Below are 22,568 nucleotides of genomic sequence, written 5' to 3' on the forward strand. Positions count from 1 at the left end.
CTAACACATTTTGCTTTCGGTCTGAAAGCAATGCCTGTTGAATGTTAAGTACAGAATGTATCTTTCTGTGTTTTCCCCTCCTCCAGGCTGCAGCCTATTTGCCCCATAGAGAGCAGACTGGGCCCTCCTCACCTGCCGGAGCAGATCCCTCTCCGGACCCTGCAGTATAAGCGCGGTCTGCTCCACGAGCTCCGGAAGGGCAATGCCACCAAAGAGCAGATCCGCCTGCACAACCTGGTGCAGTTGCTGCCCCGGGCCATCATTATCGGTGTGCGCAAGGGGGGAACGCGTGCCCTGCTGGAGATGCTCAACCTGCACCCGGCGGTGGTCAAGGCCTCGCAGGAGATCCACTTCTTTGACAACGACCAGAACTACGCCCGGGGCATTGACTGGTACCGGGAGAAGATGCCCTTCTCCTTCCCCCATCAGATCACCATTGAGAAGAGCCCTGCCTACTTCATCACAGAGGAGGTCCCCGAACGCATCTTCAAGATGAACTCCTCCATCAAGCTGCTGATCATCGTGCGTGAGCCCACCACCAGAGCTGTGTCAGACTACACACAGGTGCTGGAGGGCAAGGAGCGCAAGAACAAGACCTACCACAAGTTTGAGAAGATGGCCATCGACGGCAACACGTGTGAGGTGAACACAAAGTATAAGGCGGTACGGACCAGCATTTACACCAAGCACTTGGAGCGCTGGCTGAAGTACTTCCCCGTGGAACAATTCCACATTGTGGACGGGGACCGTCTGATCACGGACCCGCTGCCGGAGCTGCAGCTTGTCGAGCGCTTCCTCAACCTCCCGTCCAGGATCAGCCACTATAACCTGTACTTCAATGCCACCAGGGGATTCTACTGCCTGCGATTTAACATTGTCTTCAACAAGTGCCTGGCAGGCAGCAAGGGGCGCATCCACCCTGAGGTGGACCCCTCGGTGGTGGCCAAACTGAGGAAGTTCTTCCACCCCTTCAATCAGAAGTTTTATCAGATCACTGGCAGGACATTCAACTGGCCCTGAGAGACTAAGGGAAGGTCTATATAAATGTGTTAACTGAAGTTGTTCTGTTGGCATTTTCAAGATGTCAACCTCAAAAACATTAAAGGATATTAAAAAGCACTTTGATTGAATTTAACTCCTATAAGAATGACAATGTGACCAAATATGTAACTGAATCAATGTATGTTTGTTTGTAAATATGTGAGGGGGTGGAGGAAAAATGGTTTGTGAGTTACAAAACAATTCAGTTTAATGCGCCTGATCTTCCTGTGTAATAGTTCCCCAGTTTGACACGTTTCTCCATTATAAACTCATCGTTTTGCCATCATCTCTCACAGATTGACGTTTACTGGGATCAGTCTTGTCCTTGAGGCAGAACTGAGCGATTTCCGCTAGATGGGCCAGTTGCAAAGTCAAAATTGGCTATATTGTAATTTTTTTTATTTAAGATTAGGGTTAGGCATTAGGGTTAGCAGTATGGTTAAGGGTAAGGTTAGGTTTAAAATCAGATTTTATAACTTTGTGCCTGTGCCAGCTAGTGACCACTCTGCAGAACAAGTTTCATGACGAAAAACACTAACCTGCTCATCTCTCAGCCAATATTGAATGAAGGGTATACTCTCAAATGTGAGATAGACATGAGATTATTTTAAAAGAAGACTTGTCAGTCAACAACACACACATTTTACAGATTTAAAAGCATTCATAAATCTAGGCCTACATGTTCTTACACTTCTGAATGTGATAGTCATGCATTTATTTCCCTCTCATTTAGGTTTTGTTTTATATGTGCAATGAACATTCACTGACAAGGCATTGGCTCTCTAATGTACTGTAGTTTGGGGTTATTTGATGTATTCCAGTATCATTCTTTAAACATTTATTCCAGTATTATTCTTTAAACATTTATTCCAGGATCATTCTTTAAACATGTATTCCAGTATCATTCTTTAAACCTTATTTGTTTCTATGTTGTTTTTAGGTTTATTTATGTTCTCAAACTACCATGAAGTGCTTGTATCTGTAATATAACTCAGAAATGTAGGGAGGGTAGAAGATTCTCAAGAGGGAATGGGAACATAGCATTTCTCACAAAATTCAGACTCAGATGAAAATTCTGACTCGTAAGTCAAGCATTTAAATGTTGCATAAGGGATTTGAGTGGGAACTTTGTACTCCTTGGCCAAAAGCCATTGTAAAAAGTTATTTGTTAGTTACTGTCAAACCATCTAATGCTTATTCTACTACAATTACCAGATTTGTCTTATGTGCAAATAGTCACTCTGTATCATAAGTGTATTGTTCTGTAACAAAAAAAGGATTTAATTAAAATAACATATAAACACGTGTCAACTGAGTCTTTTTTTCTGTTTTGTCTAGTAATTACCAGAGTTGTCTTATGTGCAAATAACCACGCTGTATCACAAATGTATTGTTCTGTAACAAAAAAATGATTTAATTAAAATAACATTTAAACACGTGTCAACTTAGTCTTTTTTTATTTTTTGTCTCGTAATTTATCTTGGGGTTTAAAGACACTCTTCATTGATGCTTTCATTTTCATTAAGTACTGGGTCATTCTATTGAGTCTGTCATTTGAATTAAATTACAACTAGAAACGTATTTCCTGGTACCTTCATTAATTGCCCACATCTCAGCAAAAACATATTTCCATATATCTTATTATTAGAGGGTCAATGTAAACTAAAAGGTGGTATTCTCTGATCGGTTGCAGTGCAGAACAGCTGTTCAGTCACAGACTAGCTGCTGAGATGGTTTAATGTCTAATTTCCATTGCTTCAGTGCTGACTTGTCTTGACTGTATTTCAGTCAGGCTGGGTGGAGAGTCATAAGTAAATGATGACACCTGCTGTGCAGTTGAATAGGATGTGAAGCTTATAGGACTGGAGTGGCAATAGACTCAATACCCTATCTCTCACGAAAGTCTGAGCAGGTTGTTCATCCTCAGTGCAATAATGAAGATGCTTATCATTTGGAAAGAAACTTACTCCATGAAATAGTGCCACTTCTGCCGATTTTCAGCCTTTTTGGGGATGTTTTCCATGACAGGCCACGGTCCATCTCCTCCACGGTTCTTGACCAAGTTTCTTTTGGAGAGACAACAGAGATAAATGATTAGTCTCTTCTCACCGCCTCTGAGATACAGCGGCTGTAAGAAGAGAGACTAGAAAATTATACGGATGGACCATGACAGTGGTGTGAGTTTTATAATCATTTAGTGACTGGAGGAATGTGATGTGACAAATGATAGCCTACTTTCTCTACCAATTTAATAAACAGCATAGACTAGCATCAACAAACATTAAATGAAGTGCAGGAAACAAAGACAAATTCAAAGGTTCTCGTTTGATTAGTATTTTCAATAATGTATTATCATTGCCAGATTGTTCAGTGTAAAGATGACCTGCATCTCCATCACTTGGTTTAGAGGCCCAAGACACGTTATATGAGTTTTATACACATCCACAAGGTCAGGCAAGAAGGAAAACGTCTATCTTTTATACCTAGCTACATGGAGAGAAAGACTAGGGTTGTGCATGATGATTACTGATTGATCAACTAAATACAGAATGAGCAGTAACATAGTTTTCAATGAGGGGATTCAATTAATGCCCCGGGTGAACCGGGTTAACGTTGATTGCATTAGTTTTGGAACCGGGCTGCCTCCCGGGAGTGAGCTAGGTGGCCCATTTCTTTGTTCAATTTTTACAAGTGCGCTCCTCCTTCACCGCTTTTGCGCAATCATGTCAAAGGCAATACAGGTTGCCTGACAACATCACGGAAACGATGCACGCACATTGCAGAGGCAGAAGGCCGTGCGTTATGATTCTGGACGGTCAGATAGCTAGCAACAACGACAAGAAGCTGCCATGTGGGGAATCGTAGGTGGCTTGTTTCAGCTCGTTCTATCTTGTTATTGATACCATGTCTTGTTTTGAGGTGTTTTCACTGATGTCAATGTCTATGCTAAAATGTGTTAGCTAGCTAACCAACAACTAACGTTTTATTTGAGAGACAACAAGTGCTCATTGTGCAAATGTATTTATGTTTTCAATAAACATTTGCAGAGGACATATTAGTTTACATGTTGTCTACAATCCTTCGATTCTAAGCCATCCCCGTGGGGCCATACTTGCGAACAAGTTTCAAATGTGCATCAGCCAATAAAAATTGTTGACGTAGTTGCACGTGATCAAACGCTACGTTAGCTATTCCCATTACATAACCTGCCACAGGAGAGCTGTTGAGCAGAGCTGTTGTTAAATACGTTTTCAAGGAAGTACGTTTGTGTAGCGGTGCGTGGTTAAATTTATTGGGGAATTTTTTGTTGTCCTAGGCTACCTGGCTAAAATGCTTGCTCGCTAACCTAACTTACATTCATGGGCAACGTTAGCTAGTTAACATTAACCTTTTACATCAAGCTACATATTGAACTTCCATCCTCTCAGGCCAGGGGCACAACAATGTATGAATTAATGGTTGGATCGTAATCGCCGTTATAATCATTGGCCAGTACGGAGAATTAAGTAAAACCACAAGTCAAAATCCCTATCTCCATCCATGGCTAATTTAGGAAAGGGCCAATTTTAGCTAGCTAGCTAGCTAGCCACCAGAGGACAACAAAACAACGAGATGCAACAATTCAAGTTTTTCTGTCAATGACGTATGCTCTCAATGGGATTTGATAGGAGTGACGCCAAATCCACAGTATTTTTTGGTGCGCCAGGACCATTCACAGTTGAGCTCAACGCTGATTGGCAAATGTTTTGTACTTTTTTTGTCAAGGGAGACCAGATGCTCGCTGGCTTCTCTTCAATGTTACGGGCGGCAACAATGTCATACTCGTTTGGACCAGACAGCATCAGATACTGTAGATGGCCTACTCGTAGAGAGACAGAAGGGCGCTTTTTCACTCGCTCGGATGCTTTCTCCTGTGAGATACATTCAGCCGCTTGCGAATTGAAGGACATTTATGAAACACAGTGAGACAAAATAAATTATTTGATGTTTTCAAAAAAAAATCTTGTTAATATTTTTTGGAAGCCTTGCATCCCTTGGCATCCATCTATACACACCCCTGGTGTTTATACAGGACCTCCCGCCCCTCCTACTGTCAACCAATAATGTCATTGCGGCACTATACTGAGCTATACAGAGTCCTTCGCATTGTTAAAAAATTTGAGAGGCGCACGGCGATGCGGTACAGAGTTTGGTTTGGCCTCTGCATGCCTCTGGAGGCTCCGCAATTGCGTCACACCCTCCGTACGAAGCCTCCGACCACATTTTCGGATCAAGCATAAATTGCCGTTTTGCCCTATGCTAACCTGAGCAGGTGGCAGTGATTGGGAGCGTTCGAGAGGATAACTTTTGTCAAGTCGGTAAACATAGTTGGTCACCGTCTTTCAAAGTGTGTTGCATTATGGGGTTAAACATTTTCGACTTGTGCCTACACGTTGACTGCATGAACTTAACAAAAATGACGTTTTGACTGCAAGTTTCTGCAGTTGCTTTTTACCAACTTCATCCTGCAGCCATCGCCTGCATTGTGGGAGGATCTATTGTCAACCAGTCATTAGGGTGTTTTTGTTTGACCAAATAAATGTGACCAAAGACATAGCCTGTGCTGAGTCCCCAAAAGTCGGCTGTTCCGGAAATGGAAAGAGAGCCTGTGACATGACTTCCGCTTTTGGACGTTCACAAGGCGACACTCCATCTTAAATCCTCCTCCACATTTACTAGTTGGTTGAACAGTGCAGAAGAGAACCTCCCCTGACAGTTTTTTTTATTCTGGTCAAGAACAGTATGTAGGGGATCTAGTTTCAGGTTTATTTTACGCCTACTACATTAGGTTACCAAAGACATGACTGAAAAAGGAACCAACTTTGCCACGATTATATAGTCCTACACTCTATACATTCAATACTATACACACTATATAATATCAGTTTGTGAGTGTGTGATATGGGGGTTGGAGTCATGTTTATTTAGACATTATAAACTTTTATAAATAATTGCAACACTGCCATGTTGAGCTGATCCTTGCTGTTGGAAAACCACATTTGTGTCCGACTTTTGGCTGTCACAGATGCACCTCCCCGACTTCATGCCTCGACTTTTGTCTACAGTCAGTTGCTTCAAGGCCGGCCTGCTCATTAGACAGAATTAGGCAGCCAAATGTGGGGGCAGAATGAAGAGGGCAGAATTATCTGAGCTAAACTGACCAAGACGCACCTCCAACAACACATAAAACCTTACATAATTTTGCCCATAAATAATGACAATTTAGCTCAACCAGTGGCCTATGGGCTTTTTGTGATAAGCAGTGCCCACTTTGTCAGAGGCAGGTTCGCAAAATAGTTTGCTTGTCCATTCCCAGCGCGCCTCTCCAGGGTGCTGTTAGAGAGACACATAGCTGCCATGCTCCACCAACGTTCCGTCAAAAAAACTATCTAACATCAATCATATAGCAGCAGGTAGAAAGGTAGAAAGAGTACATTGCCTATTCTGTAGCCTACAGGCTGGAGATAAAATATATGACAATGTAATGAGACAGACACTTTTTACATCATACAAATTTCTCAGATCAAATAGCCTAACCTTAATCGTGCCCAATCAAATAAAAAATGTGCTGACATGTTAACAGCAGATTCTAAAAACAGGACATGTCGAAGTAAAATGGACAATATGGAATGGATAATCAGGTTACTCACAACTGCTGTCCAGGAGTTTCACCCCGTGGGCTAAATTGTCATGATCAGTGGTTTCAAGTTTGTATCTGTCAATTTTTAAGGAGCTGATCATAGTGAAAAATAAAATACTTCTGCATTTCCTGCTGTATAAACACATTGCAAATAGGCTCAGGGTAACTCCTGATAAAGTTGTGTAGCTAATATTCAGAGTTTAAATAGACAAATTGATTATTCACAGGAATCAGGACTTATAAAGCCAATGCAACGACCTGTTTTACAAATGGTGGGCCTAATACATGGACAGGCATTCATAAAATTCCATTGCACGCCGTCACAGTAGGCTACACCCCAGTAAGACAGTAGTCTTTTTTTGGTGCAGTCCAGACCGGCCTTGACTTCCAAGTCCACGGACGTTGGTTTTTGGTCCAGAGCTTTGATTTTGGTTCAGATTTTGTCAGGTCCAGTCTTGATTTGGCCGAAAGATAGACATCTATAAATTAAGTATTTTCAACTTTCATTTAGAACCAAAAATTAACCTGATTTCAACGTCCAGAAAATACATATTTTCAACGTCCGGGAAAATACATATTTTCACCTTTCATTCCAAATTTTAATTGAACCTAACTTCAATGTCTTTTCAACGTCCTTTTGCTTACTGGGGGCAATATTTTTGTTTTTGTTTTATCTAGGGTGGCAGAATGGCCAGGACCGGCCATGGTTGCTTTCGCCTTTCCACTCAAACATGCCCATTCTTTCCTGTAACAAATTCTGCATCAGCCTATCAAAGATCTTCGTATTTATATCCACCAACCAATGGCATTTCTTAAAATAGGTCAACATGGCCACCAGAGGGATATTTTAAACATACAAATTCAAAGTTTAGGTTTGTTCCACTTGGTCTGTCTCAAGTGTAGAGTGCCAATATTGCATGATGCACAGGTTACTAGCTACAGTGAGGGGAAAAAAGTATTTGATCCCCTGCTGATTTTGTACGTTTGCCCACTGACAAAGAAATGATCAGTCTATAATTTTAATGGTAGGTTTATTTGAACAGTGAGAGACAGAATAACAACAAAAAAATCCAGAAAAACGCATGTCAAAAATGTTATAAATTGATTTGCATTTTAATGAGGGAAATAAATATTTTACCCCCTCTCAATCAGAAAGATTTCTGGCTCCCAGGTGTCTTTTATACAGGTAACAAGCTGAGATTAGGAGCACTCTTAAAGGGAGTGCTCCTAATCTCAGCTTGTTACCTGTATAAAAGACACCTGTCCACAGAAGCAATCAATCAATCAGATTCCAAACTCTCCACCATGGCCAAGACCAAAGAGCTCTCCAAGGATGTCAGGGACAAGATTGTAGACCTACACAAGGCTGGAATGGGCTACAAGACCATCGCCAAGCAGCTTGGTGAGAAGGTGACAAGAGTTGGTGTGATTATTCGCAAATGGAAGAAACACAAAATAACTGTCAATCTCCCTCGGCCTGGGGCTCCATGCAAGATCTCACCTCGTGGAGTTGCAATGATCATGAGAACGGTGAGGAATCAGCCAAGAACTACACGGGAGGATCTTGTCAATGAACTCAAGGCAGCTGGGACCATAGTCACCAAGAAAACAATTGGTAACACACTACACCGTGAAGGACTGAAATCCTGCAGTGCCCGCAAGGTCCCCCTGCTCAAGAAAGCACATTTACATGCCCGTCTGAAGTTTGCCAATGAACATCTGAATGATTCAGAGGAGAACTGGGTGAAAGTGTTGGGGTCAGATGAGAGCAAAATGGAGCTCTTTGGCATCAACTCAACTCGCCGTGTTTGGAGGAGGAGGAATGCTGCCTATGACCCCAAGAACACCATCCCCACCGTCAAACATGGAGGTGGAAACATTATGCTTTGGGGGTGTTTTTCTGCTAAGGGGACAGGACAACTTCACCGCATCAAAGGGACGATGGACGGGGCCATGTAACGTCAAATCTTGGGTGAGAACCTCCTTCCCTCAGCCAGGGCATTGAAAATGGGTCGTGGATGGGTATTTCAGTATGACAATGACCCAAAACACACAGCCAAGGCAACAAAGGAGTGGCTCAAGAAGAAGCACATTAAGGTCCTGGAGTGGCCTAGCCAGTCTCAATACGTTAATCCCATAGAAAATCTGTGGAGGGAGCTGAAGGTTCGAGTTGCCAAACGTCAGGCTCGAAACCTTAATGACTTGGAGAAGATCTGCAAAGAGGAGTGGGACAAAATCCCTCCTGAGATGTGTGCAAACCTGGTGGCCAACTAAAAGAAACGTCTGACCGCTGTGATTTGCCACCAAGTACTAAGTCATGTTTTGCAGAGGGGTCAAACACTTATTTCCCTCATTAAAATGCAAATCAATTTATAACATTTTTGACATGTGTTTTTCTGGATTTTTTTGTTTTTATTCTGTCTCTCACTGTTCAAATAAACCTACTATTAAAATGATAGACTGATCATGTCTTTGTCAGTGGGCAAACGTAGAAAATCAGCAGGGGATCAAATACTTTTTTCCCTGACTGTACTAACGTTAAACAACATTTGAGAGGCACATTTTCGCATATATGACAAAATGGGGTTCAAGTCCGGAGCCTGAGATGGCCATCACAAAATATTGATTTTCTGGTCAATTAACCATTTCTTTGGGGATTTCGATGTGTGCCTTGAGGTCATTGTCTTGCTAGTCTCGCATTGCCAGACCTTGGTCAAAGATTGTGGAAGTAAACCGTCTTGCTCGAGATACTATTTTCTTGCTGGAAGATCCACTTGTGGCGCAGTTCCAGACTCCTGGCAGAGGCAACCAGGTTCTTGGCAAACATTTCCTGGTACTTGGTAGAGTTCACGATGCCGTTGACCTTAACAAAGGTCCTAGGACCAGTGGAAGCAAAACAACCCCATAACATATCCACCACTATATTTTACAGTAGGTATGAGGTTCTTTGGCCGTGCTGGTGTGCGTGGCCAAAGACCTCTATTATCATCTCATATCACCATAGCACCTGGTTCCAATCCAAGTGTCAATGGCGTTTAGCAAGCTCCAGGTGTTTACATAGGTTGGTTACTCCCCCCCAAAAAAATCTGGCAACCCCTCCAAAGAGCCCATCGGAATTACCAAGTTCTGTAATTCTCCAACTTTGGCCAATGGACTTTTCTTTGCCTCCAGAACCATCTTCCACACTTTGCATGGGGTAAGGGTAAGTCCTCTACCAGGCAAGTTTACCACTGTTCCAGTGGTTTTAAACTTCTTAATTATTGCCCTAATAGTGGTACACTATATATACAAAAGTATGTAGACACCCCTTCAAATTAGTGGATTCAGCTATTTCAGCCACACCCGTTGCTGACAAGTGTATAAAATTGAGCACACAGCCATGCAATCTCCATAGACAAACATTGGCAGTAGAATGGCCTTACTGAAGACCTCAGTGACTTTCAACATGGCACCATCATAGGATACCACCTTTCCAACAAGTTAGTTCGTCAACTTTAGGCCCTGCTAGAGCTGCCCTGGTCAACTGTAAGTGCTGTTATTGTGAAGTGGAAACGTCTAGGAGCAACAACGGCTCAGCCGCAATGTGGTAGGCCACACAAGCTCACAGAACGGGACAGCCGAGTGCTGAAGCCCATAGCGTAAAAATCGTCTGTCCTCAGTTGCAACACTCAGTACTGAGTTCCAAACTGCCTCTGGAAACAACGTCAGCACAAGAACTGTTCGTCAGGAGCTTCATGAAATGGGTTTCCATTGGCGAGCAGACACACACAAGCCTAAGATCACCATGTGCAATGCCAAGCGTCGGCTGGAGTGGTGAATCACGCTTCACCATCTGGCAGTCCGACGGACGAATCTGGGTTTGGCAGATTATATAGTGCCAACTGTAAAGTTTGGTGGAGGAGGAATAATGGTCTGGGGCTGTATTTCATGGTTCAGGCTAGGCCCCTTAGTTCCAGTGAAGGGAAATCTTAACGCTACAGCATACAACGGCATTCTAGATGATTCTGTGCTTCCAACTTTGTGGCAACAGTTTGGGGAAGGCCTTTTCCTGTTTCAGCATGACAACGCCCCGTGCACAAAGCAAGGTCCATATAGAAATGGTTTGTCGAGATCGGTGTGGAAGAACTTGACTGGCCTGCACAGAGTCCTGACCTCAACCCCATCGAACACCTTTGGGATGAATAGGAACGCTGACTGCGAGCCAGGCCTAATTGCCCAACATCAGTGCCCGACCTCACTAATGCTCTTGTGGCTGAATGTAAGCAAGTCCCCGCAGTAATGTTCCAACATGTAGCGGAAAGCCTTCCCAGAAAGGTGGAGGCTGTTATAGCAGTAAAGGGGGGACCAACTCCATATTAATGCCCATGATTTTGGAATTAGATGTTTATGAGCTATTTGCGTTTCCACATGGAGAACAATGACAAATGGATTTTACATTAATGTTACCTTATTTTCATACCCCAGTGCTAAACTAGCTGTCCAGTGTTTCCAGATTTCTATTAAATATGACCTACAGGTAACTGCCAAAATAAAGAAAACACCAACATAAAGTGTCTTAATAGGGCGTTCCCACTGGGCACACACTGGTTGAATCAATGTTGTTTCCACGTCATTTCAATTAAATTATATTGAACCAACGTGGAATAGACGTTGAATTGATGTCTGTGCCTAGTGGGTTGGGCCACCACGAGCCAGAAAAGCTTCAATGCACCTTGGCATAGATTCTACAAGTGTCTGGAACTCTATTGGAGGGATGCGACACCATTCTTCCACAATAAATTAAATCATTTGGTGTTTTGTTGATGGTGGCCAGTCTCAGGCACCACTCCAGAATCTCCCATAAGTGTTCAGTTGTGTTGAGATCTGGTGACAGAAGGCTATGGCATATGATTTACCTCATTTTCATGCTCATCAAACCATTCAGTGACCAATTATGCCCTGTGGATGGGGGAATTGTCATCCTATTGTCATCCTAGCCAAAATAATGGCCTGCCCAGCATTGTTATACATGACCCTAAGCATGATGGGATGTTAATTGCTTAATTAACTCAGGAACCACACCTGTGTGTAAGCACCTGCTTTCAATATACGCTGTATCCATCATTTACTCAAGTATTTCTAATATTTTGACAGTTACCGGTATAATTTCTTACAATATGAATGACAGTTCTCTTTCCACAAGTATGTTAAAAGACAGCTTTTCTGTGTTGGAATGGTGCGGATTTACCCCAACAACAGAATGGTGTGGGCATATATACCGGTCATTAAAAATATGAACACGAGTAGACTGCTGATTGGCCAGTTCATAGTCCTCAGGAGTATGACATCACTCTAATTGGAAATGGCAAGCATATTTTAACCCCTGTAAATCTAAGATGTTGGGGGGAGGGGTTCTAAGCTGACAAAAGGAATTGTTTTAAGATGGCCATACTATGGATCATTTAGCCATTTGATTTTGAATTTTAGGATGCCTTCAGGTATCATAAAAAAATATATAAAACAATTATTTGATAAAATATTGCATTTGGCCTTTACGAATATAGCCCATAGAAACGCATTGATTAACACATTCATAAATGGCTAAAAAGACAACCAAAAATAAATCATAAGGAATAAGGTTTTGAAGTGTCTGTCCTATATCTTTCTCTTTTCTTTTGCACATATTTAAGCCGTTTTTTGGGGGGTAGGCACAAAACGACCTCCATATTTCCATTCATTTTTTAAAACCGGTTCCGGTTATCTTCAGACGAGTCCCGTGACAGAATCCCCCTTATCCACAGTGGGGTCACACTAGTTTGTAGCCCAAACGGTTCGGACGCTACAGACGTTTTCGTGAGAAGACCGATTTTCGGGATGTCACATGGTCTGACAAACATCGCTATAGTTTGGCCACCTTCCACCGCAGATGCTGAAGGCCGCCATAGGTGGATGCGTTGGATTGAAACACAGCCCATGCAGATATCTCTATCTTAAACAGATTGATTTTGATGGGGATATTTTGATTAGGTTACTTAGATTGACGTACCGGTGCGTCAATAGACTCTAGGGGTTAATTAAATGGTCTGTTTGAGATACAAGTTTGAGGTGGGGTTTTTGAAGTGTTTCTTCTCCAATTGAGGCTTTGGCCACAAATACGGGTATGGGACAAGTCAACAACATTATTTGGGTGTGAGTTAACAGCATATGCGTCGTCCAGGGTAGGGGAGGGAATGGCCGGAAGGTGATGTAGCTCCGTTGGTAGAGCATGGCGTTTGCAACGCCAGGGTTGTGGGTTCGATAAAATAATGTATGCACTAACTGTAAGTCGCTCTGGATAAGAGCGTCTGCTAAATGACTAAAATGTAAATGTAAAATATGACATTGTAAAAGTGACATTTTCACTGGACAGTTGCTGTAAACCGAGATTAACATAAAAAAGTTGGATTTTAATGCCGATTTAAATTTTTTTGATTTTATAATTTTGACACTTATCTTTTTGAGAATTGTTTTTATTAAACAAAATCTTTGTATTAGTATAAAATAATATAACTTAAATTTGTTGGAGCGTACAATATAGCTCAGTATTAGTATTATTTATTTTATAGTCTTTTATGCTCATATTTAACCAAGGGTGCCAATAATTTGAAGTGACTGTAGATTACTACTGTGATAGTTACTTGTCATATTAGCTGCTAATAAAATAAGATTAATAAATCAGTGATGATGCGGTTTGGAGCCAGCCTTGTAGTGTTAACATTCCATTAAAAGGGGGCTGAACTCAATGATTTCGCATCTGTTTTAGACTGTGGACATTAGATTTGCGTCTTGGAGGTGTGGTTTGAAGTTATGTGGGTGTGACAGTTATTGTTGTTTGCTCCTCTTCACTTAACGTAGTTGAGATATCCCAAACCACAAACAGCCACCGTACCACAGATGAAAAGGGAAACCCAGATACATCATATGGGCTAAAAACCTGAAGCATCCTGTTAGAACTTCCACTCCCCACCAAATATGGTGATGAGTGGAAGTCCAGTTGCAGGTAGATGAAACTGGGCAGACATTCTGCTTATTTTCTCATCAATGAAACATCCGATCTCCATACATATTTCTGTTCCCAAGACTAGAATCTGTTACGAATAGAGTGAATTCAGTTTTGTAGACTTGACCCTTTGCCAAATTATTTTCTGTTGTTTAGAAGTGAGTAACCTTGCGACGTCACCTACAAAGGAAATTACCTTGATAAGATAATTTTTGGGCAGTTAAATGCACCACAACATTATTTATAAAAAGCGATCTATTAATATGGTTTTTGAACACTCATTTGTTAACATGCATGATAGCTGTACTTAAAACTTGTTGAGAAACACCATTTGGCTAATGGCCAACAAACTGCGTCAACCGTAATCTAAAAGCACTTGAATGCATCCAACTGGTATTTATGACTTCACAACTGGTCATTTCCACCTTCCCACTTGCTTATGAACACAGCATTATTGCACACTCAAACTTAACAGAGTAGGCATTCCCTAATGGAAATATGCAAATACATGCTAAAACACACCAGGATCTCACTACCTTGTGCTTGGCTCTGCCCACCTCCTTGCTTGTTCCTTTCTTGGGTTGGTTATAATAATCTTTGACCGTACTTTGGCTGAAGGAATGGCAATTGTGTTTGCGATGCTAACATTAGCTCACAAGTATGAGAATGTTTGAGTTGAAAAAAAAAAAAAAAAGTATTGTTCTTTCAACATACCGGTACAATGAATTGTATGTGTCGCACAGTAGCGATTTTAGCATGTAGATTTTGTTGTGGCAAACTCAACAATTTTTTTATGCATGCCAGCAAAGCCACTACAAAAACAACACTAAACAATACATGAATTGCACTATAACGGTGACAAACCGTGCCCACAAACTGTTAGGGCCTACATAAAGCTGTCGCGATAGCAGAGCTTTCCATTCAGCATCATGGACTGAATCCTTACCACCGCTACACCTGGCTATCAGCGGAGCCTCGTCTGGCAGCGAAACAGTTCATTCAGCCTTTTTAAAAACCATAGCTGATATGGCTGACTTGCTTAAACAAATATGGTTTCTACTGACTCCTTGTGGATTAGTGTGAGTCGATAAGAACCGCATTCTCGTTCAATAATAATATCAACTGGAATTACATGGGTTTATTACTGAACTTTTTGGTAAAACAAATATTTGAATGGGAATAGACTGTCACTGGCAAACATGGTTACAGACCCAACAACATTATATAGTATCCCCTCCTCGTGAAGAAAAGCACATGAGCTAATTATAATACACAAAGCAAAACAATGAAATCATTCTAACATTGCCTAAAATGATGAATAAGATACTAATGAGAGACCTACAGTATGTTTAAGGGAGAAACGGTGGTAAGTGGGATAAACAGCTTAAAAAAACTTTTAAGGAATAAACTTTGCTGTTATTCTGACTGCAGAGGTTGTGCCTGTGTAGACGTAGCAAGGGATAAGAATGTTGCCACAGAGCTGGGCAAAGGGAAATATCAACGAACGACTGGGTCGCGTGTAGCTCAGTTGGTAGAGCATGGTGCTTGCAACGCCAGGGTTATGGGTTCATTTCCCACGGGGGGCCGGTATGAAAAATGTATGCACTCAGTAACTGTAAGTCGCTCTGGATAAGAGCGTCTGCTAAATGTAAAAATGTCACGTCTGTAGCAACCAAAATATGATAAAGTATGAATTTGCTTCTGAAAATATAAGCAGAATTTTATTTATTTATGCCAGTAAATGTGTGCTTTCATATTGTTTTATTTGGCAACTGTGGTATAAGTGGGATAAACGCCTCCGTTCTGTACATTAACTTGGAAAAATGAACTCTGCAAATATTCAGACCCTTTCTCAGTACTTTGTTGAAGCACCTTTGGCAGCGATTACAGCCTTGAGTCTTCTTGGGTATGACGCTAAAAGCTTGGCACACCTGTATTTGGGGAGAGTCTCCCATTCTTCTCTGCAGATCCTCTCAAGCTCTGCCAGGTTGGATGGGGAGCTATTTTTAGGTCTCTCCAGATATGTTAGATCGGGTTCAAGTCTGGGCTCTGGCTGGGCCACTCAAGGACATTCAGAGAATTGTCCTGAAGCCACTCCTGCATTGTCTTGGATGTGTGCTTAGGGTTGTTGTCCTGTTGGAAGGTGAACCTTCACCCGAGTCTGAGGTCCTGAGCGCTCTGGAGCAGGTTTTCATCAAGGATCTCTCTGTACGTTGCTCCGTTCATCTTTCCCTCGATCCTGACTAATCTCCAAGTCCCTGCCGCTGAAAAACATCCCCACAGCATGACGCTGCCACCAACATGCTTCACCGTAGGGATGGTGCCAGGTTTCCTCCAGACGTGACGCTTGGCATTCAGGCCAAGGAATTCAATCTTGATTTCATTAGACCAGAGAATCCAGCTCTAGGAAGAGTCTTGGTGGTTCCAAACTTTCTCCATTTAAGAATGATAGAGGCCACTGTGTTCTTGGGGACCTTCAATGCTGCAGACATTTTTGGGTACACTTCCCTGGATCTGTGCCTCGACACAATCTTGTCTCTGAGCTCCACAGACAATTCCTTCGACCTCATGGCTTGTTTTTTGCTCTGACATGCACTGTCAACTGTGGGACCTTATATAAACAGGTATGTGCCTTTCAAAATCATGTCCAATCAATTGAATTGACCACAGGTGGACTCCAATCAAGTTGTAGAAACATCTCAAGGATGATCAATGGAAACAGGATATACCTGAGCTCAAAAGGGTCTGAATACTTATGTAACTAAGGTATTTCTGTTTTTTATTTATTTTTTATTTGCAAAAATGTCTTAACCTGTTTTCACTTTGGCATTATGGGGTATTGTGTGTAGATTGATGAGGATTATTATTACTTTTTTATCCATTTTAGAATAAGGCTCTAACGTACAAAATGTGGAAAAAGTCAAGGGGTCTGAATGCTTTCCGAATGCACTGTAACTATTTGTTGAGCACTTTTGAAATGTACAGTGACAAAATTCAGAACATGGGCCGGTCTTACAGTACTCTCCCTGTACACCAAGTCAAAACAGTAGGATAAATAACGGGTGCATATAAGCAGTGAAAAGCTCTTACAATATGAAAGCTCTGACAATATTTGATGATGACATTTCTCTAAAACAGGCTATAGGCTAAATGTGCACCACCAAGTCAGAATAGTAGGCTAAGTTCTGAGGGGGAGAGGGACTACATTCTTAGGGTGAGACACATGGGCTACTAACAGCTTACTAGACAACATACACTTAGTATTACTTTCTTAGCTACAGTATACATATCTCCCTGGCATATTACATCATTTATACAGCAGCATACAAGACATATTGTTGGACTCACAGATGATGTGCTGTGCCCACTTGAACAGGAAGGTGGCGCGGATTACCGTTCAAAACGTATTTTCCCAGTCAGAGATAGTTTTTGTCCGACTTCCCAGTTGTCTGGGATTTCCCAGTTGTCTGAGATTTCCCAGTTTTGAGTTTCCAGTTGTTTTGAACTCGGTATAAGTCATGCTGAATTGACAGCATTGCCAATGTATTCAACCTTCTCTGGCCCATGGTGTTGTCTGTGAATGTTTATCCTTTTAAGCTTAAATCCAGACTTGGACCACACACCCTCTCCACCAAATAACAGGCAGGGGAAGCAAAATAGTTATTGCTTTGCGATGCTCACAGTTAGCCATTGATTCCTTCCAAACCACTTCCTATTTCCGACTTGTTGTGTAATGTCTATGTCCAATGGCCGATAAGCACCTATATGTTTTATCTATAATTTCTCTTCATATGACAAGGATTGAAAAGGATTTGCTAGTAGAGTGTTGACATGATTCATGATGATTACTGCTTGTCTAGCTTGCTAGCTAAGATTTTGTAAGTATGATGTTGACATGATCAGTCCAATCAAAGCTAAGGTAGATCTAACGTTATTTTATGTCATTTTATCTGTGGCCAATGACTGAACCTTCTTGGATGGGCACTTATAATATACATGTATGGCAGCACCCATGGGGTCTTGAACTGCCTAGCTCTCCCTGTAGATTCTGCAGTGACATAGTGTCCCCAGGAGTGACAGAACACTAAGCCAATTACAGCGCAACTAGAGAAGATTTCCAATGAAGATTACCACCACAGAAAGCACTGAGCTAAGCTGAAGCAACTGCATTTTGGAGCTGCCTTACTCAAGAAAGAGACCATGTTTGTATGCGACATCAAGAAAGAGACCATGTTTGTATGCGGGTTTATTAACTCAAGGAATGTTTGTTTTTTACATTGTTTGCAAACTGATATGTGACACAAATGAATGCCAAAATAACATGCAAAACAGGCTTTTTTGGTTTCTTTTTTTGGGACAAATAATGATTATATACACTACCAGTCAAAAGTTTGGACACACCTACTCATTCAGGTTTTTCTTTATTTTTTGAATTGTAGAATAATAGTGAAGACATATGGAATCATGTAGTAACCAAAAAAGTGTTAAACAAATCAAAATATATCTTATATTTGAGATTCTTCAAATAGCCACAATTTGCCTTTGCACACTCTTTGCATTCTCTCAACCAGCTTCATGAAGTAGTCACCTGGAATGCATTTCAATTAACAGGTGTACCTTCTTAAAAGTTCATTTGTGGAATTTCTTTTCTTTATTAATGCGTTTGAGCCAATCAGTTGTGTTGTGATAAGGTATACAGAAGATAGCCCTATTTGGTAAAAGATCAAGTCCATATTATGGCAAGAACTGCTCAAATAAGCAAAGAGAAACGACACTCCATCATTACTTTAAGACATGAAGGTCAGTCAATACAGAACTTGTCAAGAACTTTGAAAGTTTCTTCAAGTGCAGTCGCAAAAATCATGAAGCGCAATTATGAAACTGGCTCTCATGAGGACTGCCACAGGAAAGGAAGATGCAGAGTTACCTCTGCTGCAGAGGATAAGTTCATTAGAGTTACCAGCCTCAGAAATTGCAGCCCAAATAAATGCTTCAAAGAGTTAAAGTAACAGACACATCTCAACATCAACTGTTCAGAGGGGACTGTGTGAATCAGGCCTTCATGGTCGAATTGCTGCAAAGAAACCACTACTAAAGGACACCAATAATAAGAAGAGACCTGCTTGGGCCAAGAAACAAGAGCAATGGACATTAGACCGGTAAAAATGTGTCCTTTGGTCTGGAGTCCAAATTTGAGATATTTGGTTCCAACCGCTGTGTCTTTGTGAGACGCGGTGTGGGTGAACGGATGATCTCCGCATGTGTATTTCCCACCGTAAAGAATGGAGGAGGAGGTGTTATGGTGTGGGGGTGCTTGCTGGTGACACTGTCTGTTATTTATTTAGAATTCAAGGCACACTTAACCAGCATGGGTACCACAGCATTCTGCAGCAATACGCCATCCCATCTGGTTTGGGCTTGGTGGGACTATCATTTGTTTTTCAACAGGACAATGACCCAACACACCTCCAGGCTGTGTAAGGGCTATTCTATCAAGAAAGAGAGTGATGGAGTGCTGCATCAGATGACCTGGCCTCCACAATCCCCCGACCTCAATCCAATTGAGATGGTTTGGGATGAGTCGGACGGCAGAGTGAAGGAAAAGCATCCAACAAATGCTCAGCATATGTGGGAACTCCTTCAAGAATGTTGGAAAAGCATTCCAGGTGAAGCTGGTTGAGAGAATGCCAAGAGTGTGCAAAGCTGTCATCAAGGCAAAGAGTGGCTATTTGAAGAATCTCAAATATAAAATATTATTTGATGTGTTTAACCCTTTTTTGGTTACTACATGATTCCACATGTGTTATTTCATAGTTTTGATGTCTTCACTATTGTTCTGCAATGTAGAAAATAGTAAAAAGAAAGAAAAACCCTTGAATGAGTAGGTGTGTCCAAACTTTTGACTGGTACTTTATATATTTTATTTTTTTGTATTATTCTTTTTTAAAAAATTTTTTTTGCTCAACAGATGGGCCTCAAAAGATGTGGCCCTGAATGACGGGTCGCCACTGGTGTTGCACGTCACTTAAACAATTCAGAGGCGCTGCGTGCTAATACCTCAATTGTGTACAGTCGTGGTCAAAAGTTTTGATAATGACACAGGTATTGGCCTTCACAAAGTTTGCTGCTTCAGTGTTTTTAGATATTTTTGTCAGATGTTACTATGGTATACTGAAGTACAATTACAAGCATTCCATAAGTGTCAAAGGCTTTTATTGACAATTACATTAAGTTTATGCAAAGAGTCAATATTTGCAGTGTTGACCCTTCTTTTTCAAGACCTCTGCAATCCGCCCTGGCATGCTGTCAATTAACTTCTGGGCCACATCCTGACTGATGGCAGCCCATACTTGCATAATCAATGCTTGGAGTTTGTCAGAATTTGTGGGTTTTTACTTGTCCGCCCGCCTCTTGAGGATTGACCACAAGTTCTCAATGGGATTAAGGTCTGGGGAGTTTCCTGGCCATGGAGCCAAAATGTTGATGTTTTGTTCCCCGAGCCACATAGTTATCACTTTTGCCTTATGGCAAGCATGCTTTATCATGCTGGAAAAGGCATTGTTCGTCACCAAACTGTTCTTGGATGGTTGGGAGAAGTTGGTCTCGGAGGATGTGTTGGTACCATTCATTATTCATGGCTGTGTTCTTAGGCAAAATTGTAAGTGAGCCCATTCCCTTGGCTGAGAAGCAACCCCACACATGAATGGTCTCAGGATGCTTTACTGTTGGCATGACACAGGACTGATGGTAGCGCTCACCTTCTCTTCTCCGGACAAGCTTTTTTCCGGATGCCCCAAACAATCGGAAAGGGGATTCATCAGAGAAAATGACTTTACCCCAGTCCTCAGAAGTCCAATCCCTGTACCTTTTACAGAATATCAGTCTGTCCCTGATGTTTTTCCTGGAGATAAGTGGCTTCCTCGCTGCCCTTCTTGACACCAGGCCATTCTCCAAAAGTCTTCACCTCACTGTGCGTGCAGATGCAGTCACACCTGCCTGCTGCCATTCCTGAGCAAGCTCTGCAACAGGTGGTGCCCCGATCCCGCAGCTGAATCAACTTTAGGAGACAGTCCTGGTGCTTGCTGGACTTTCTTGGGCGCTATGAAGCCTTCTTCACAACAATTGAACCTCTCTCCTTGAAGTTCTTGATGATCCGATAAATGGTTGATTTAGGTGCAATCTTACTAGCAGCAATATCCTTGCCTGTGAAGCCCTTTTTGTGCAAAGCAATGATGACGGCACGTGTTTCCTTGCAGGTTACCATGGTTAACAGAGAAATAACAATTATTTCAAGCACCACCCTCCTTTTAAAGCGTCCAGTCTGTTATTCTAACTCAATCAGCATGACAGAGTGATCTCCAGCCTTGTCCTCGTCAACACTCTCACCTGTGTTAACGAGAGAATCACTGACATGATGTCAGCTGGTCCTTTTGTGGCAGGGCTGAAATGCAGTGGAAATGTTCTTTGGGGATTAAGTTCATTTTCATGGCAAAGAGGGACTTTGCAATTAATTGCAATTCATCTGATCACTCTTCATAACATTCTGGAGTATATGCAAATTATCATCAAAAGAACTGAGGCAGCACACTTTGTGAAAATTAGTATTTGTGTCATTCTCAAAATGTTTGACCACGACTGTAGTTCTGCTGTCTGTAAAGAAATGGTCTGTAGGTTGATTCTGCTGCTACGACTGGATAGCGTGCAGCTGTTTCCCCGTTCACCCATTTTGCATGAAGGTTCTCCTTGCATGTTTTGCTCTAATCATTTAGATGGGTGCTGCCAGCTGTCCTGTGTAAGTGGGCAAGTGGGCATGATTGAAATCACAGGTTATCCATTTTATTGACCAGATACTCTAGTGGCTGCTCTAACAATGAAAGGAAATGTCTTCAGATATGGAAGGCAGTCGGGAGGTGGCAAGATCCTGTGGGACCAGTCTAGCCAATGAGAGGTTCCACTAGTTACCACAGGCACAAAGTCAAAATTGGCCATATCTTAACATTTCTATTTAAGGTTAGCAGTGTGGTTTAATGTTAAGGGTGTTTTAAATCACATTTTAAGAAGAGAGATTGTAGAAATAGGCAGGGTTTATAACTGTGGCAGCTATTGATGACCAGCACAACTCTGATATAAAGTGTTTTTTCTCAAAGTTGCAGGAATGTCACGTGTCCTACACTCTAAAAAGAAAAGGTTCCTGGGGTATTCTTTAGGGGTTCTTCAAATTGAAACTGTGGGGGAAGCCCAATAGGTTATTTGAATAACCCTTTAAAAGGATTATTCAATGAACCCCTTTTAATGGATCCTCAAATAATTATTGAACAACCCCCCCTCCCCTATTATTATTAATAAATAATAATAAAAATATGCATAAAAATAGCACAATATTTGAGTTGTCAGCGTTTATTATGATTTTAGTGGCAAAGCAGAATAGAAAAATCAAAATATGAGGTAAACTCCCAACAGAGCCCCAAGTCCAATGGGTATATCCTCTGGCGTGGTGATGTTAATGTGTTGATGTTCTCTGTATCCATAGCCAGAATGATTTTGCAGTGCATGGTGATCAAACAGGTTTCCTGTTGTATTCACAGAGGTGTAGGGAGGGTGAAGTCTGTGAATCCAAAAAAATGTAATTATACAGATGTTTAACAAAACATGCCCACGACAGTATTCATACCTTGGTTTTTGTGGTAAATGTGAATTTAAAAAACTGTTTTGATAATGGTTTTCATACACATACCTTGTCCATAATGTAGAGGCCTATGGGATTTTCATTGAAGAGGTAAGGGAGGAGGATGGTACATGTGATCTGCTTAACATAATACCAATTGACAT

At 41.6% G+C, this 22,568-nt stretch overlaps 1 protein-coding gene across 1 annotated transcript in view; it reads left to right on the top strand.

Moving 5' to 3' along the window:
• Positions 1–1,442, top strand: part of LOC121549012 (heparan sulfate glucosamine 3-O-sulfotransferase 5) — a 102,342-nt gene extending 100,900 nt beyond the window's left edge. Inside the window, exon 3 of the mRNA XM_041860781.2 lies at positions 87–1,442. Coding sequence (XP_041716715.1) covers positions 87–1,020 — 934 coding nt within the window. The 3' untranslated portion in view covers positions 1,021–1,442. The remainder of the gene's footprint in view (positions 1–86) is intronic.
• The last annotated feature ends 21,126 nt before the right edge of the window (positions 1,443–22,568 follow it).

The sequence above is a fragment of the Coregonus clupeaformis genome, chromosome 33, assembly GCF_020615455.1.
Source record: "Coregonus clupeaformis isolate EN_2021a chromosome 33, ASM2061545v1, whole genome shotgun sequence".
Lineage (NCBI taxonomy): Eukaryota > Metazoa > Chordata > Actinopteri > Salmoniformes > Salmonidae > Coregonus > Coregonus clupeaformis.